Here is an 18662-nt window from a genome sequence, read left to right on the forward strand (position 1 = left end):
TGAACCTGATCAAAATATAAGTCAATATAGACCTTGATTAAAAATGCAGTCTATATTCAGATGCCACAGTATATTTCTATTTAAATTATAGTAATTATTTCTAACTTTGCATTTATGTATATACATTAGCATATGCAAATCTTATACAAATCTATGTCTTCTTTCTTTGGTGATACATTTCCTTTTGGGGGGGTCATGCAGAAGAGGCCTCTCTAGTGCAGGAAGCCCCAGTGATAGAAAGCTCTGGCCTCCTATTGTATGTTTTTGAAAAAGAGGAAGGTATTGCTATTGTTGTGCTCTCATTTTGACAGCCTTTCTTGTGCAGCGAGTTGTGGTTGTAGCGACGTTTGGAGCCAAAAAGAACTTTTTTTCTTGAAGATTTATTAACCCTGGCAAAAAACCTACTCCTTACTAAGAACTATAGGTTTGCCAAGTTTAAATTCTTTCAAGTTTAGTCATGTGATTAGAATAGATCATTTTAAGCAGGAGATTGTATTTTTCACTCTCTCAGTAAGTGGAAAATCTTTCTCATAAAGCTTTCCAAAATGTTGTTTTTACATAGAAGTCAAGCTTGGGAAAATGGATTCTTAAATGTTATGAGTGTTAGAACAGGGTAATAATGAGATCTGTTTGTGACCTTAACAAGAGATGGTTCCAAGAGATTTTTGGACCATTGTTGCTCTTTGCGAACAGAACTGAAAGTCACAGGGCAGTATTAGAAAATATAACGTGTCATCTATCAGCTATCCAATTTTAATAAACATGTGTTTTCAATTTCCAGTATGTCTGATGAGGTTTCAAACCAAATTTCATTCTTGCTTCTGAAACAGAAAATGGCAGTGCTATTGTTGCTGCCCTGGGGCCTCCTCCCACTCTTATAGAAAGCAGCTGTAGTTTTGCCATTCACTGTAAATGGCATCCAGATCAGGTTTTTAGCATGCTGTTTCCCTCACCTTGGCTATTTACAACCTCCACATCTCATCTCACTTCTCCTCCCTGCAGGCTTTCAAAAATGCCACTGTTAAAATCATCTTGAGCTGTTCTGAGTGCGGAACCCTCTGCTTGAATCTTCTTGATTCATGGGTCAAATTGATCACCTTCATTTCTACCACAGGATTTGCATCAACTTTTTAATATTTGCATCATGTCCCCCCCCCCCCCCGTTCTGCTTACATGCTTCCTCCTTCTTCTCACGGCTGTCTTATTTTAGAACGAGTCCCATATATTTAATCACAATCCTAATTCTTGAAGTGCCTGTTCTTCTGCAGTCAAATGGTCTGCGTAACAGGGAGCTTTCAGCAGGCTTAGTGATGGGGGAGAAATTAAGTTTGACTAGCATTTAAAATTTGAGCCTTCTAAATTTGAGGTTCCCAAAACAATGTGTGAACTGAAACAGTTATCTCTAGAAATGGGCACTTCGGAGCAGAACTTTTACCCCCTGTGCTGTAGTGGTTAGGTTTGCTTCATAGACTGAAGTTCCCCAGAATGCCAAGGAGCCAATGGAGCTCCGCAACGCTGGAAAGGATGCTCAGGAATGATTGTGTCAACTCCCTGTTTTATCTCACCATTCCATAGAGAAACCATAACTTTGATAGGATTTTCAGCTTTCTCTTAGAAGCTTCTCCAGAACATTCAGGAGCCCCTTGGGTTCCATCAGTCTCTGAGGACTCTGAGCCTTTCAAATGGGCCCATTACCCTCACAGTGGAAAATTACTACTAGTAGTCCAAACAGGGTTGACCATGACAATGGAGTGCACTGTACCCCTTCCATCCCTCATATCACTCAGAGTAAAGACTGAATCAAATGTGTGCCCTGCCTGATACGTTGGACCAGTGACCATTTGAGACAGTCCTCCAATACCACACCAAATACTACTTCACCAAGGATGCTGCTAGGCAGTAGGTGGTAGATAGACCAGCAGCACCCCCAGTTTGTCTCTCTGGCTCTACACCAGGTGCAGATTCTCTGAGCCTATCCCAAGATCAATAGGTTTTCTAGTAAAAGAGATGGTGCGTCTATGGACAATAGCAACTCTACCCCTCAAAACTCCTTAATCTAGCCTAGTGCTGTGCTGAGTACACAGAAGGGCACAGTTGAGTTAAATCACCCAGCCCACCCATCCATGTCTTGGTCACACTGTATTAAGGAACTTGTCTAATGTCAAATGGAACATTGAGAGGAGGTATCGTTCTAACTCACTAAGCAGGATGGTGACTGCATATGGGTTTCAGATGGCTGTTTACCATTTGAATAATGTTTATGCGTGCCTTGCCTAAATAACTGCATAGTTTCAACACACTTATTTTAATACTTTGAAGCTTTTGTTAGCAGCCCTGCCAATAGGTGCAATGTGTTTTGTCTCTCACACAGTCAGACACACACTCAGAAACCAAAAGCAAGATTATGAAGGTACTGCATACACAGACATGTCGCGTTCTCGCTTCCCCTTTGTGGTGAGAACCAATACTCAGGAGTGGCTCAATACTGTCTGCAAGAACCATACATGCTTTGTGCATTTGAGTGAGTCAGGAAGTGTTCGTTGTGGTGTGGTTTTTAGCTGGCACACAATGTGATAAAATGTCTAGTCTGTAACTGTGTTAAAAAGTTCAGGGAAGTCTTTTGTTTTTTTTAAAAAGACAGGTGTTTCCTACTTTCCTCACAATATAGGCTCATTCCAGTGTGAGATAAAATAGAACAAGTCAGCTTTGTTTAATATATATATATGCGTGTGTGTGTGTGTGTGTGTGTGTGTGTGTGTGTGTGAAGGTCCTTCAAACCTCTTTTATGTAACTCATGCACTCTTAACATTAGACAAAGTGTTTCAGTATCTAGTGCACTGGACAAGCATGTCCCAAGGAAAAGTTGTACATCAAGTCAACTTTGCCAAATCTCCATGGTCTGGATTGAAGCAACTCTTGGTCTAGTGGATATCACTTTTATAGGAAACTTACAAGAAAGAACACTGTATACTTGAATGTAGAAAAGTAGAACTGTACTGTTGTGATAGATAATGAAAGATAGATAGCCAGTGTGCGATGGTGGCTAGAATTTTGAATTTAGACTGGAAAGGGCAGGTCTCAAATCTTTGGTCCGCATTGAAGATCAGTGACTGATTTTGGACCAGCCTTTATTTCTCAACCTAATATACCCCCAAGGCTTGGTATGAAGACAAAAGGCCATCCTGAGCTCTCCATATAAGAAAGGAGGGATAACAACAGAGTAAGTATTAAGCATTTGTTTTCATGATTATTATTTTTTAAATGTAGGTGGTAGTGAAACCACATTTAAAAATGGTTCCTAAACTGCTGTGATATAGGGATGGGATGTAGCAGTGTTTGCGTGTTCAATAGGTGTCCAGGACAAGCATACAAAATGTATACACATCTATAGTAGTAGCAGTAGTGCTGGTAACTACAGTGGTACCTCAGGTTAAGAACTTAATTCGTTCTTAACCTGAAACTGTTCTTAACCTGAAGCACCACTTTAGCTAATGGGGCCTCCTGCTGCCGCTGTGCTGCTGCTGCATGATTTCTGTTCTTATCCTGAAGCAAAGTTCTTAACCCGAGGTAATATTTCTGGGTTAGCAGAGTCTGTAACCTGAAGCATATGTAACCTGAAGCGTCTGTAACCCGAGGTACCACTGTACTTTGGCTTGTCCCTGGTGCTGTTTAAAGGCTACAAAACTTGAAAAAGCAGGTTTATCAGAGACTATGTTGGGACAGGAAGCATTAAATACCCCAGGCATTTAATACTCCTAGGTATACAACACTGCATCCAACACTTTGAAAAGTTTTTGTCTATACAAAGCCTTAGACAGGGGTTTATGAGCTACTGTTTGCAGGAAGATTGCAAAATCCTGTTATGCTGGCATTGCAGAGTCATTAGGAAAATAACAAGACTTTCTCTACCCGAATCATCTTATTCACACATAGCATCTCAGTTTAAGGTTTGCTTGTCAGTGCCTGTCTCTTTCACCTTGACTGCCAGATGGCTTGCTTGCAATCCAGTTTAGGCAAGTGAATAATCTACCTGGCATGAGTCACACTGTGGCCCCAAAGGGACTCATTTTAGTGAAAGAGCGAATACTCCCTTTTGTGTGTAAAATGCTGTTAATGGCTTGTTTAGCGACATATATCTCAACAACATGGCTTTTAGTTTCTGTGTCAGGGAGGAATAAGATGCTTCCATATGCAGAGCTGCTGGCACCCCTGCTAATTCTGTCTCTGGCTCCCTCACTCTCAGCTGTGATATTTCTGTGCAAATATAATAAATGAGGTGTGGTCTCAAGTTTTTAATGCATTTCTCTGATGCACCTTTTTTTAGCTCCTGCTTGAATGGGATGAAGGGAAACATGAGGTCGAATCCTTCTTTTGGTAGACATTGTAGGGAAAGCCTAAACAGTGTTATACCTTTGTGAACAGGAATAAAAGATTTAACACTTGATATTGGGGGACAATCAACGATGGGTCAAAATGGGAAACAACATGCAACTGGTGCTAAATATGTTTCCATAAAACATATTGACAATGGTAATCTTCAACACTTTGTTTCATAGGTCTAGCTTTTACTGAGGCCATGAAGCTGTATCTTAAGCACATAAAGATTGAATGTTCCTCCATATAACATGTGCGCGCACACCCACCCACACCCACTAGGGCTGCTTTGAGACTGTCACTATTTTTGGGTGGGATTCTATCACATACCAGCAAATTCAGGTTGTATAATTAAAACTGATTTGGAGGTCTGGCACAACAAATCCCTTCCTCAAAATATTGGACATATTGTACTTAAGGAAAGTGATGAGAAAACATACTGGAAACCATAGGATAACATTTGACACAATGTTGTTTAACCTTTTCACAAACATATCAGAATGAATATGCAATAAATAGCCAATGTTTTCTATGCTGCCTGCAAACAATTCAGGTTGAATGCTCAATAAGCAGGTTGTTTGGAAGTGACCTAGAGGTAGGGGAGAAGGCTTGCCTGATCTAAATTTGTGTGGATGAATTGGTGTGCTGATTGTGATCCACCACTTGAAACCTTAAGTGGTACAGCTCAGGCTCATAAGGCACAGCTTGATAGTCAGTCCCCTTCACCTAAGACGTGATCCTCCACATCTTTATGTGCACCCATTCCCCAGATGAACCCATATCTCAGAAATTATGGTTGGTGGGCATTGTCAGCTCTCACAGAGGTTATGGTCTGCCAGAAAAAGAGAAATGGAGTGCTATACGCTGGAGACACCTATCTGACTAAACCAACGGCTTTGTTTCCACATTGTTGCTGTTGTTGCATAGTGTGTGTGTGGCTTTCGCTGTTGCTTTAGTGGCAAGTCTTCTAATCTACAGATTAGATCATCTCACCAAGTAGCTCAAATATAAAGAAATACTATCATTGTAAAGGGGGGGGGGGATAAACTGTGCCCTTTTCAGTAAGGATTATTTAATTCCTGAGGAATCAAATGGAGGATTGTATTAGCCAGTAATTGAATTAATAGGAAGTTATTCTATTCCTGTATTTAACATTACAGCTGCCTGTATCAAATTTTGATTCTTAGCCGCCTAGAGACTTTCTCTCTTTAGGGATGTTCTCCTCACATGAAGAGACCTGAACCAATTATCATGTGCCAATTTAGAAACCTTTTCTAAATGTCCCCTTTCCCCATGTTCATGTACAGTGAGAATTTTTTTTACTTATAATTCTTTCTCTGTTTGGTGCATTTCTGTCCTACCCTTCTCTAAAAGAACTCAGGGTAGTTTTCCCTTGATCCTTTTTATTCTCAACACAATCTTGAGTGATAGGTTAGGCTGACAGATATTGACTAGACCTGAGTCATCTAGTTAGATTAATAGCTCAGTGTGGATTTGCACCCTGTACCCTGTTATTTAACTCACTTGTGAGAACAGAATGCTTCTTCACATAGTCATGTTCCACAATATAAGGACTCTGGCAAGGAATGCATATGTAATATGAGGAATGACAGGTTGTTGTTTTTTACCTTAAAAAAGGTTACTAACTCTCATAGTTGTGAAGAAGTATGAAAATGGAGGCGTAGTGTCTGCTTACTATTCTAATTTACACAGCTAGAACTTTTAATATCCCAACTCCTTTGCAGTTTAAATTCACCCTTACAGTTTGCAAGTCACAATTTTATTTCCATGTTTATAATGTAAATGGCCGATAAAGTAATACTGAAGCCACTCAGTGGCTGAAGTGAGATTTGAACCTGATCTTTGAAGTCCAAATTCAGCAATATGCACTGAACCACACTAGTTCTCTGATGCATGTAATACGTTGACTGTGCCAAGATGATAACATTGTCAGCAGCCTCGTACCTCAAAATGACTATTTAGGAACTGCTGGCTTACAAGGCATGTTTGGCTAGATTCAACCCTGAATCTTTGCTTGCTTTTCTCTATGTCTCAGGATAATTCATTCCTGCATAGCACAAAACAAACTCAGCCACAAAAATGAGGCATTTTAAATGGATGGATATGGCCTGTGGGTGGACCACATGGACTGTGGATGAAGCACAGCTGTGTTTATCTATGAAACAAGATTTTAGAAGAGATTTAGTCAAGGCTTTGGAAGATTTTTTAAAAAAATTCAGGTTAGTTTTCAAAGTACTTACTAATAATGTCAAATGAAGCAAGCTTTAAGAGTGATTTAATATAGAAGCCTAAACACTCTACTTTTGTTTTAAATCCTTCCTCCAAACTTATTTCTTCTGGCTTCTGTTTCTAATCTCCAAGCTGGTGCCATCTGTTTACTTGCTCACACCTAATCACATTAAAACCAAAATAAAATACAATTTGAAATGTTAAAAAAAAGGTGGAGGTGCCACACACTTTACTTCTTATTTTCAGCAAATGAGAAAATGTTTCCCCTCTTTCTTTGTCCGCCTTGCCCACATACCATCAACAGGTATCAATCAACAGGTTTACCCTCAACAGGTAAATGGCATTTCCATGCGCTTTGACTTCCGTCACAGTGTCTCATTGCGCCAGAAGCCGTTTAGACATGTTGGCCATATGACTTGTAAAGCTGTCTGCACACAAATGCCGGCTCCCTCGGCCTGAAAGCGGAGATGAGCGCTGCACCTCATAGTCAAATTTGACTGGACTTAACCGTCTAGGGGTCCATTATCTTTTACCTTTACCTTCAGCTGTTGGGCTCCTGAGAGGGATATTTCTACAGCAGTATATTAAACATAAGCTTAGGCCTTCAGACATGTAAAGCACACTCATCTCCACATTCATAAGCAAACAATCCATAACTTTTTATGCTAAGTCCTCAATGAAAACTCTTGAGACAGATGTTGTAGTAAGCCCCCTTCTGTCAGGCTTTTGAATGAGGGAAGAATCTGTGTTCATCCCATGATAGGGAAAAGGAGCAGTTATGTATGTTTCTGCTGTTTTAATGTTTTAGTAAGTGTTTCAAAGCGCTATTTTATATGAAGCCACCCTGCGTTTCATTACTTGTTAATGAGGGATGGGGTAGAAAGGAGCAATAGATGCATAGCAGTAAAACTGCCACTACATGGAAAGTGAAGTCCAAAATGGAATGGATTGTTAAAACCAAACACTATCAGAATTTCTGCTATAATGGCCAGAATGGATTCAAGAATTATAAGATTCCATAGGAGTTGCTGTATTAGTCTGTTATTAGTCTAGAATTAACCAAGTATCCTATACCAGACTGAAACTTTGTTCCAGTGTTGTCTGGTATAGAATACAGTGGTACCTCAGGTTACACACGCTTCAGGTTACATACGCTTCAGGTTCCACACTCCGCTAACCCAGAAATAGTGCTTCAGGTTAGGAACTTTGCTTCAGGATAAGAACAGAAATCGGGCTCTGGCCAAGGGGTGGAAAGATCACGAGGCTCCAAAAATAATAGATTGGCAAATCAAATTACAGGAATTGGTGGAGACGGCTCAATTGACTAGTAAACTCAGAGGAAACTCAAAGCAAAAATTTGCAGAAAAATGGGGTGGTTATAGAAGATATGTTCAAAAATATAATAATAGTTTTGACTCCTTGCTAGCATTCGAGTGATAAAGGAACAAAAAGGAGGTGGATAACAATTAAGGATTTATTATGTTTTCAGAATGTATTAGAAAAATTATACAGAAAGGTTTATTGTTTTGTGTACATTCAAATGTAAGATAAAACATATGCAAAGGGACTTGACAGGAAGTCAAAGTTGAAGAAAAGATTTTGGAAGATAATAGTGGAAAAATATTTACTTTCATTATTATCATTTTGTGTGTGGGTGTGGGTGTGTGGGTGTCTGCACATATGTGGGTTGTTGTATGCAATGTTTGGGAGGAAATAAGACGGTAAATAACAAACAACAAACTAAATATCGATGTATATAATTTTTATTTCTTAATTATATTGAGTGGTAGTATGGCTGTATTGTTTTTTGTAACATAAAATCATTCAATAAAAATTATTTAAAAAAGAAGAAGAAAGAAATCGGGCTCTGGCGGTGCGGCAGCAGCAGGAGGCCCCATTAGCTAAAGTGGTGCTTCAGGTTAAGAACAGTTTCAGGTTAAGAACAGACCTCCGGAACGAATTAAGTACTTAACTCGAGGTACCACTGTAGTGTAAATGATATCATTGCTTGCATCGCCTGCCAATTTTCAGTGGATCCCCCTCCTCCTAATTCATTTTATCCTATAGGATCTATGCTGTCACCCTGCTCATCACCAGTCTAGTGCAGCCCAATTCCATGCTGTGATGGTGATGGACTTCATGAATGGGGTGGTGGGGATACAAGTCGTTCCCATCCATCCAAGCCACTCCCACTACACTTTCTCTCCCAAGGGTGTCCTCAGAATTTTCCCCCCAGAGGGGGCAAGGTCTATAATTTGTGACTACACATTGTTGACTTGTGATAAATCCCACAAATCATTACACGGTGCTGAAGAGAAGTAACAAGAAACAATGGCGGTTTACTGTATTGTATGGGATTATACATTTCAGAACTACTAACTTTATATATTTAGTAATAATAGAGCAGGCATAGGCAAACTCGGCCCTCCAGATGTTTTGATTCCCATCATCCCTGACCACTGGTCCTGTTAGCTAGGGATGATGGGAGTTGTAGTTCCAAAACATCTGGAGGGCTAAGTTTGCCTATGCCTGTAATAGAGTAAAGCAATAGAAAGGCATACAGCTTTGTCAACTGAACAGTACCATAATATCAAATTTTAAAAAATCATAATACTGAATTACACACTATTTGCATATTATCTGCCTTGGGTGTTGTGAATGCCAGACATAAGGTCTGAAAAAGTCAAACTTTTTTTGTTAATGTTTGTCTATCCCTAATATAAAGGAAAATATAATGCAAAGTGGATCACTCTTTAAACAAAAGCTGGAGTATTGGAGGGTCTTCATCAAAATGGTCAATATAAATTTCTCCTTGGGATAATTCTTCAACTTTTCTCTTATGGACACCCAACAAGCCAGACAATTGATCTTCACTCATTGTGGTATGTAGCTGTGTCAGCACTCTGCCCCAAGTGCTAAAGAATTGTTCAGCTGTGCATGTTGTAACTGGTAAGGAAAGTGCTGTGGGGATGGCCATTTTAATAGCAGAGCACAGTTGGGTGTGGTCCAGTGGTTCAGTAAGGCTCATATTGCATAAGTCACAAGATGATGGGTGTATTTCCTTCTCCCTACAAGTCATACCAAGTGACAGATTCATCCCTAAAGCTTTCAGATTTGTACAGCTCCTGGATGAAATTGACATGGACTTGCAAGTTTTTAAATTTTCCTTCAGTGTGGTACTTCTGAGATGGATGTAGTTTCAGTAAACTGTAAGCAGGCTAGTTTTCATGACTAAAACAATCCCTTGATGAGGTAATCAATGAATCCAGGTTGGGAATGTAGATGGACCACTGGCATAACTCTTCTGTGGATTGGTTGGGGGACTAGCTTGTCTTGTTTAGGTGCTTTGAATTCTACAGCCACTTCATCTGCCAGTTTCTTGTCCTCTATTATGCTGATGGTCTCCCACTAGCTTCCCTGTGCTGTTAAATTATTCCCAGCAACTTTTGTATATGTGCTTTCATTTCAATTGCACCTAACTTTACAGATTCCAGTGCTTGGGTGACTGGTTCTGGTATTGAAGAATCTTTGCTTACGATCACAAGACAAATAGTAAAAGTGGATGTCTATGATAAAAGTTTATATTATGAACCACCCTGTTATCTTCGGATGAAGGGCAGGTATATAAATTAGATAAATACATACATACTAGCCTGAAATTTGTTTTTTCTTGGTGTTGCTCGATCCTGCTAATTGCTTGAGTTGTGATATTTGGGTAACTGTCTGCATGTGAAGAGATACTCTTGATTTCTGACTCCATGTTTCACATAGCATTGGTAGTTGGGGTATTAGATGTCATCTGTGGATGCTCCCATGGAAGATTTTCATAATGGTTTTAATTATGCCAACAGCATTGTACACATCACTTACACTGTTCAGTTCATTTACAGTAAGATGATGTCTATGGGATGAGCAGTGGACAAAGGCTGCCTGAGGATAGTTTTATGCTAGAACCCCATCTTATTTTCCTGCCATGGTTGAATGACTGTTGTATCCTTGTCCAACTAACTTATTGAGATCTATTCCAAAATCAGCAGATAAAACTGTGTTGGTTATGCCTACTGCAGTTTGGTCTTATATTGAAATAAACCCCAGGAATTCCTCATGTACAGATGCATTCCTATCACTTTCTTTCACAACACCTATAGAGTTGTTCTATTACAGAAATATCTGTTTTTTCATCTACTAAAATTAAAAATGTCATGGAAGTATTAGCCTTCACAACTGTGTCTTCCCTCAAAATTTGGCCACACAACTTTATTAATTCATTCTGCATTCTTGCAGGTGTGTACTTGTCTGACCCAATTTCCATAAAAAAAATATTCCCTGCCTTAACACAAAACTGCCAAAGGCCTACCATGTTACCTGTAGTACCAGTCTTACAACAAAAAGCAAGGTCGTGTCACCCACAGTACACATTGGCTGATATTATAGAGTTCAGATTTTGTTTATTTTTCTCTAGCTCTTGCATATGACTTATGAAGTTGCCATCAAACAAAACCCTTTGTCTTTTCATGGCAGAAAGAAACCTAAAAGCCTAGAAGCCTAGTCTTCATAGGAAACACTGTACCCTCTACTTTGTGAGTTATCTCTTGCAGGTTCACCAAAGTCTTTGTACTTGGAACAAATTTGCCAATGAACATGTCCTGTCCGCCTTGTACTACTGGCTGGGAAATAAAATGTCATAATGCTATGTAGGTCCTTTCAAAACAGCACAGTGTGCTAACCAAGGATAATATTTAGAAAACCATGCATGGTGAAATGTTCTTGGTACTGTCCTGTCCTGCCTAGAAGTCATAACTTTCTGTCAGCATCCAGCATTGTGTAAGCAGCTCAGCTTTAATACGTCTGGTAGAGGATTTGCTTTTGATATGTTGTTTCCTATATCCAGTTTTTTTCTGTCGCTCAAGTTGTACAGTACCTGGTTCTGCTTCAGTATTTTCATTTGGGATATTCCCATGCCCTGCCTGCACATGGATTTTTTCTGTCTCTTTTGAGGCAGACACATTTGGTGCTACTTGCACGATGTGTCTAGGGCTCACTAACTGTCTTCTGCTTTTTGAAGTAGATGTTTTGTGTTCCTGACTCAGAGCAAGAATGCAACTAGACTCCTTTTGCAGGGAGGGAGGGATATGAATAAATTCAGTACATAAAATACTTGCCTTGGATGACCTGTTTTATAGAGGAGAGCCCTCTCTTTGAAGAGCTGTCTGATACCAGTCTGATGCAAAGATGAATAATACTAAGAAGGAAGAGGACAGGCCTTGAAGTTGCCCATCATCAATTAGCACCTGGCCAGCAGACTGAGCAGCCACCTGGCACAGGTTTTCCCACTATGCTAAGATTATACATCTATTTAGTAAAGGTAAAGGTACCCCTGCCCGTACGGGCCAGTCTTGACAGACTCTAGGGTTGTGCGCCCATCTCACTCAAGAGGCCAGGGGCCAGCGCTGTCCGTAGACACTTCCGGGTCACGTGGCCAGTGTGACGAAGCTGCTCTGACGAACCGGCACCAGAGCAGCACACGGAAACGCCGTTTACCTTCCCGCTGGTAAGCGGTCCCTATTTATCTACTTGCACCCGGGGGTGCTTTCGAACTGCTAGGTTGGCAGGCGCTGGGACCGAGCAGCGGGAGCGCACCCCGCTGCGGGGATTCGAACCGCCGACCATGCGATCGGCAAGTCCTAGGCGCTGAGGTTTTACCCACAGCGCCACCCGCGTCCCATTATACATCTATTTAAATCAATACTAATTGTTTCTAGATTTGCATTTACAGTATACACAAACCCCAACCTGTGGGGGAGGGGTTTGCATTCTGGGTCATTGCATGTGACGGCAGAGTGTGCCTAAGTCCCTCCACCCCCTTTTCTGGCCATATTACCGCGATGCACATGTGCGTGGTTGCTTGTCAGTTGGATGCATGTAAATCAGTTGTTGCCTGTATATGCAGAAATTAGGCTATCATGTGCAAATTTCATGTAAATATTTCCCCCTTTTGGGTGATGCATTTCCTCTCTTTCAGCAATGTACCCTCTAAAAACATGAAGGGTTTTGGCTTCCACCGTGGAAGTACTCGTGTACCAGCTTAAACTTGCCATCTTAAGTAAGGGCATTTCTAAAAAGCCACTACCACCAGCTCCCTAAATGTTTCTTCTTAATGTGACATTTTGGCATACAGTGCTTCTGAGTATCATCTGGCTTTGGCTAGTAAAAAGGTTTAGAAATGCCCTAAGAATGCCTTTCAGGCTGCAAGCAGTACAGTTTACTTGAGAGTAAGTGTCACTGAACCTAATGGGTCTTTCTTCTGAGTAGATGTTAGGCACCTCTAGATTATCTGTTCATTGAACATTCATCCTGATGTGCTTGCACAAAGTTTAGGCCAAGATTATATGGTGTTCACTATTTATTGAGCATTTGTTCTGATTTATTTGCAGAGATTAAATAACAATGAACATTTATCCCAATTTGTTTGTGAGCCGATTATACACCATCCCATCTATCATTAGCCCACAGTTTTTAGTGTATTTCCTTGTCACTTTTTTAACTGCATAAAGTCCTTTTTTAAAAAAGGGTTTTTTTTTGCCAGAGCACTTTAATCCCCAATTTAATTGCATCTACATTTATGATATGCAAGTATTCTGATATGCAACTATTTCCTGCAAAATAGTTAAAAGTCTGGAGGTGACTATACACAGGGGTTGTATTTTTATTTTCCACTTGTCAGTGTTTGCTCATCACTTTGCATCCTGTCCTTTCTGCTAGGAGCTCAAGACCATGTAGACATCACCGGCTTCTTAAAAAACAAATAAATCACACAACTCCTGTGTAGCTACTGGGTTTGAGCAGCGATTTGAATCCAGGGCTATCATGGTTCTAACCCATTTTCTTTTATCTGGTACAATGCACCATATTGCAAAACAGGATGTGGAAGAAAGCTATTTGAAAAAATGTATGTCAACATACAATTTTTCAGTGTTGGTTTTTCATTTGGATTAAAGATGTGGGAAAAGGAAAGGAGAAGAATCTTAGCTACATGTGGAAATAGCTTAATTGTGACCAGAATTTACAAACTGAGCGCCATGTGTTAAAACACCCACATCCATCCAAACGCCTCCTTTTCTAGATGAGAATCAGCTGGAAGATTTTTACCGCGGTGTAGACCCATTAAGCCTAATCCCGTTGATAACACACAGGCACGCTCCCCCCCCTCCCTCGCCGCCCCACTAAGTATTTCACTTGACAGAGCCTTGGAGGCAGATGCCTGCGTCAAGAGTTGGCAGTGCGCGTACCACACGGAGGGAAGATTAGCCTCCAGGCCCTGCTCATCTCCATACCGGCGTTTCCTATAGATCAGGGTGGGGACTGAGGCGGGAGGGCGGCATACTGTAACCTTCATGTACTCAACGTACGGTGTGGCTGGCGGGGAAACCGAGACAAGGAAGCTCTTGTGACACGGGTCGGCACTGGCAGCGCCGTGTCTGGGTGTGTGTGTGTGATGCCGCCGCCGCCGAGAGCAGCGCTCAGCTGGAAAGAGCACGTGCGCGCCGTTTCCAATAGTAGCCGGAGCCTGGGCTGGGCGGGGGAGGGAGCCCAGCGGAGCCTCCTGAGTCAAGCGGCGGCCGCGGCGGCGAGGGCCGCGTTTTGGGCACGGAGTGACGCACGTCGCGCTGGAGCAGAAATGCGGAAGAATTAGAAGCCTCCACAGTGTCCATGGGGCTTGGTTTAAAGAGCGCAGCAGCCGCGGCGGCGGAGCAGTTGGGTGCGGGAAGTTGGTAAGAGCGGCGTCTTCCTTGGCTTTCTCCCCACCCTTCGCCCTCATTCTCCCTTTCTTCCTCCTTAGGCTTTTTAATTAGGCCATATTAATTTTTTTTCATGTGCAATATGGAGCTCCATATATATATGGAATTAGGACATCTAATCGGGATTAATAGGTCGACGTTTTCTTTTTCTATGATTTTCCTTCCTTTTTAAACTTTTTTTAAAAATAAAACAAAACCCTATAGAAATCCCGAGCGCGCTGCGCCATGCGCCTTTACGCAGGGTCGCCCCCTTCGGTGTTTTCCCCTGCGGGTGCTTCTGTGCCCCAGCCGGTGGCGTGGAGCGAGGCCCGGAGGAGCCTCTCCAGGGGCTTCGCCTCGGGCCGGGCAGCATGAGAGGCCTCGGAGAAGAGTCCTCCGCTTCGCGGCGCTCGTGCGCTCTTCTGCGGGCCCTTGTCGGGCGGCGCGCGCCTCCGCTTGCGGTCTGAGCCGCCCCGACGGAGTTGCGTCTAGGAGCGCCGGCCGCTTTCGCCTGCCTGCCGAGGGAGAGACGCGGCCAGCCCAACCCCCCACCCACCCGCCTGGGCGACCGGGAGACTCGGACGACGCTGCCTGCCTGCTGCAGGGAGCCCAAGGCGATGCCCGACGCGCTCCTTTCCCAGCGGAGGAGGACACGATTATGTCCACTGACCAGCTTAACAGTACAACACTGAAGGATGCTCAGTTGAAAGACCTGGTTTTGGAAGGAGGTATTCTAGACTCCCCTCTCCCCGCCAAGCTCTTAGTTTAATTTTGTCTCCAAGTTATTTTTCTTTCTCTTCGCCTTAAACCCTTAATCACCTTCCTGCCTACCCGCTTTCTGTTTTACTTTCTTTAGCATACTGTGTGTAATGGGTCTAGTATTTTTGCTGCTGTTACTATATCTCTCTGGGAGATTTTAAGACTATCCATACTCAAGAACCTAACATAGAAAGCCCCCCCCCCCCAAAAAAAAACCCCGGTTAATTTACAGCCAATCCAGTTCATGTCTAGCTCAGATAGAAGTTCCATTCAGTTCAAGTATGTATGTATAGATGATAGTCATGGTCAGGGCAATTGAAATGTTTTTGTTTTAAATATATGCTTGCAGGTGGAGATCATATCTGTATAGAACTGGGCCGGTGAGGTAGACTAAGGTGTACAAGACTGTGGCACAAGTCAGCATTAGCTACTGAAGAGTGGGGGATATGCCTCTTATTTTGGTTTCCACTTTATAATGATAGAAGTGTTTCACATGTGTGACTATTATATGTACAAAGGTTGGAGGCTTGTGCTTTTAATTTTGCCTTTTCATGCTGGTTTTATATGACCCCAGAGACATCAAAATAAGTAGGATAAATACTACCAGGCATACTTTTATAATCCTATGTAAATAGCAATAAATGTGTACTAGTACTGTTGATCTATTCTCTTGCAGTAGCACTTGCCATTATATAAACTGAAGACTCTTAAAATGTGTTGCTTTCATTAAGAGTTAAAAATTCTTAGAGGGGGTATTATAATTATGTATGCAAATGAGTGTGTGAGCCAAGATGAAGCCTTTGTATAAAAATTGTTTTCCTTCACCTTGTGGAAATAATCCCCAGTGCTGGGTTTTGGAATGCAGACACAACTGATCTGATGTGATATGGATGTGGGGAGAGAGCCCAGACTTTGAAGCTACACTGCTGTTAAAGTTGTGAAACTATGCTGCAATTAAAGATGTGACTTTGGAAATCAACCCACATCCTGTTGATCAAAAGGGTCTGATTATGGCTCACTTGGGCTGCAATGCTCTACATGCTTACTTGGAAGCAAATCCCACTGAACACAGTAGGACGCACTTCTGAGTAGACTTGCATTTTTCTGTCCGTCTTGCTCTCCTTTTCTACACCTGCACATATTTAACTTACTTTTATTTATCTCATTTTTGCCTCTTAAAATGTTCTTGTTTATCAGATTTTGCTTGCATATTTTCAGACTTTTTGTTTTCAAAATAACCATTCATAGGAAAAGAGGAACTGGCCTTCTGTAAAAATGTTCAGGGCCCTTGATTAATTTAGAAGTCTGTGCTTTTGGCAGATGCAGAAATAACGTCATTCCAGCCATCACCGCATTCTAGGAAAGCCTAAATCAACATTACTTATTTTGCACATTGCTCTTTCACAACTGCTGCTCAATTGACACAGTAATAAAATATCTTTGGGCCAATTAAGTACTTGGGTTATTGGCCTCTCAAGTAATCGGCCTGCTGGGGTCCTGTGGTTGAGAAATAGTTAGGTTGCTGCTTTTTAAGCCTAAACCTTGTGCCCTCTTAGTACTTCGGGGAGGCATGCTGGAAGAGGACACAGGGCACAGAAATCAAGGATTTTTTTTTGTACCCTGTTGTCAATAACAGCTGCAGCAGTGACCTGAGTATAAACTAACATATTGACTGATGCATGTGAAGTTTGAGGTAGCAGCAGTGGGAAACTCACTGGTTGAATTAAAAATATTTGTACTTTGCCTTATTCATAGCCATAATGAGGGAGCAATTAGGGAAGCAGAAAAGGAAATTTTCTGTTTTCTTCAGTTGCATAGTGAGGTCCTTTTAATCCTCCCTTAGACTGTGAATAATTCTCACGGCATGCAGAAAAATGGTAAGATTTTGTGCACGGTCTTGGAACGCATGTCCTTGTATGGCAGGTGTTGTTAGATTCTACCACTAATCCACTTTCTACATTCTGTATTCTTGTGGAGGTGAGACATCTTGATTATTTCAAAATCTTGATTGTTAATCTCAAAACCCAATGATTGGAAAAGGAATAGTTTGGAGGGAGAAAAAAATAACAACTATATTTTCCACCTTCTGCCTAGCCAAAGCTTTAAGAATAGGAATCGTGATCATCTTTTTGTGCACTTAGCTTTAGAAATGGCTGAATGATAATCTTGCCTTTTCTTTGAATTTCCGCCATGCTAAAGATGCCCAAGTGTCAACCATTATGCTTGTGGATTACATAATTCCATATGCGTGAAAGATTCTGGATCATTAAAATGTTAGCTAATACATACTTTTAAAATACATTTCTGGCTTTGTTTTGCCATTGCTGGGCCAGTACAGGGGTACCTCTACTTATGGACGTGATCCATTCCAGGGTACCATTTGCACCCCGAAAAGTCAGTAAGTAGAGTGCCGCTTCTGTGTGTGCGTGTGACACAACAGAGCGCTTCTGCGTGTGCGCAAAGTGCACAGAGCACTCCGCATGCGCGAAGCACACAGAACACTTTTATGTGTGCACGCACAGCGAAACCCGGAAGTATACATTTCCGGGTTTGCCGCGTTCGCAACCCGAAAATCCGCAACATGAACCTAACGCAACTAGAGGTATGACTGTATAGCCAATGAAAATAACCAAAGGCATGCTTTAGCTGAAATATGACTTAATCTTATATATGCATGGGCTGTTCAAGATGTGAATTGTAAATATTATTAATTTCATTAATACCCCACCATTCCTGCAAGGAGCTCAAGTGGTGTGTATGGTTCCCCCCTCCTCATGTTATCCTCACAACAACCCTGTGAGGTAGGTTAGGCTGAGAAACTGTGATTGGCCCAAGGGCACCAGTGAGCTTCATGGCTGAGTAGGGATTCGAACCCTGGTCTCCCAGCACTGCAGTTTGCCATGCATATATGAAGTTTGATTTGTATTTGCTGTAAACAGGAAACTGAATGGAAGGAAAACCTTTTCATTCTTGCACGTACAAACAAGTACATTATTCTGTCATTGATGTGTTTTTCCTGTTAATTTGAATGGCTAAAGGTGTGAACCTTCAAGATTAATGATGTGACAAGTTTGTCCCAAAGTGCCATAATTTTAATTGATGCATTAATTGAATCTGAGGCGTGTAAAGCAATTATCATGTCTTCCAAAAGGAAAACATTTGTAATACCCTGGGGCGTTTTCTTTAATCTTTAAGACATTTTATGGGCATTGCGACTTTGTAAAACTACAGTGACTTTCTAGGTTAATCTCTCATCACCATGGTTTCACTGCGCGCGCGCGCGCGCGCACACACACACACACAATCAATCCCGTATGAGCCAAGGAAAGTCAGTCCTTGTTCCTTTTTTCTTTAATGAAAGCTTTACATATTCAGGGTTTTCTTCTTCTTCAAAGGAATCCTTCTGGTTATTTAAGCTTCCCCTTACATTTTTCATTTATTGAACTGTTACTGTGGTGGTGGTGATGGTGGTAATATTAATGGGAGACTAGATACAGATAA

At 41.5% G+C, this 18662-nt stretch overlaps 1 protein-coding gene across 5 annotated transcripts in view; it reads left to right on the forward strand.

Moving 5' to 3' along the window:
• LDLRAD4 (low density lipoprotein receptor class A domain containing 4) overlaps positions 1-18662 on the forward strand; it is a 266839-nt gene that overhangs the window by 233827 nt on the left and 14350 nt on the right. The window contains exon 1 of one of the 5 annotated variants that reach the window (XM_028737426.2): positions 14193-14396. The exons of 3 other annotated variants lie outside the window; for them this stretch is intronic. Coding sequence is in view for 1 of the 2 variants with exons in the window: in XM_028737424.2 (XP_028593257.1) it covers positions 15061-15130 (70 nt within the window). In the remaining variant the exon portion in view is untranslated. One more of the 5 variants, XM_028737424.2, reaches the window with a different exon arrangement.

This window comes from Podarcis muralis, chromosome 8 (assembly GCF_964188315.1).
Source record: "Podarcis muralis chromosome 8, rPodMur119.hap1.1, whole genome shotgun sequence".
Lineage (NCBI taxonomy): Eukaryota > Metazoa > Chordata > Lepidosauria > Squamata > Lacertidae > Podarcis > Podarcis muralis.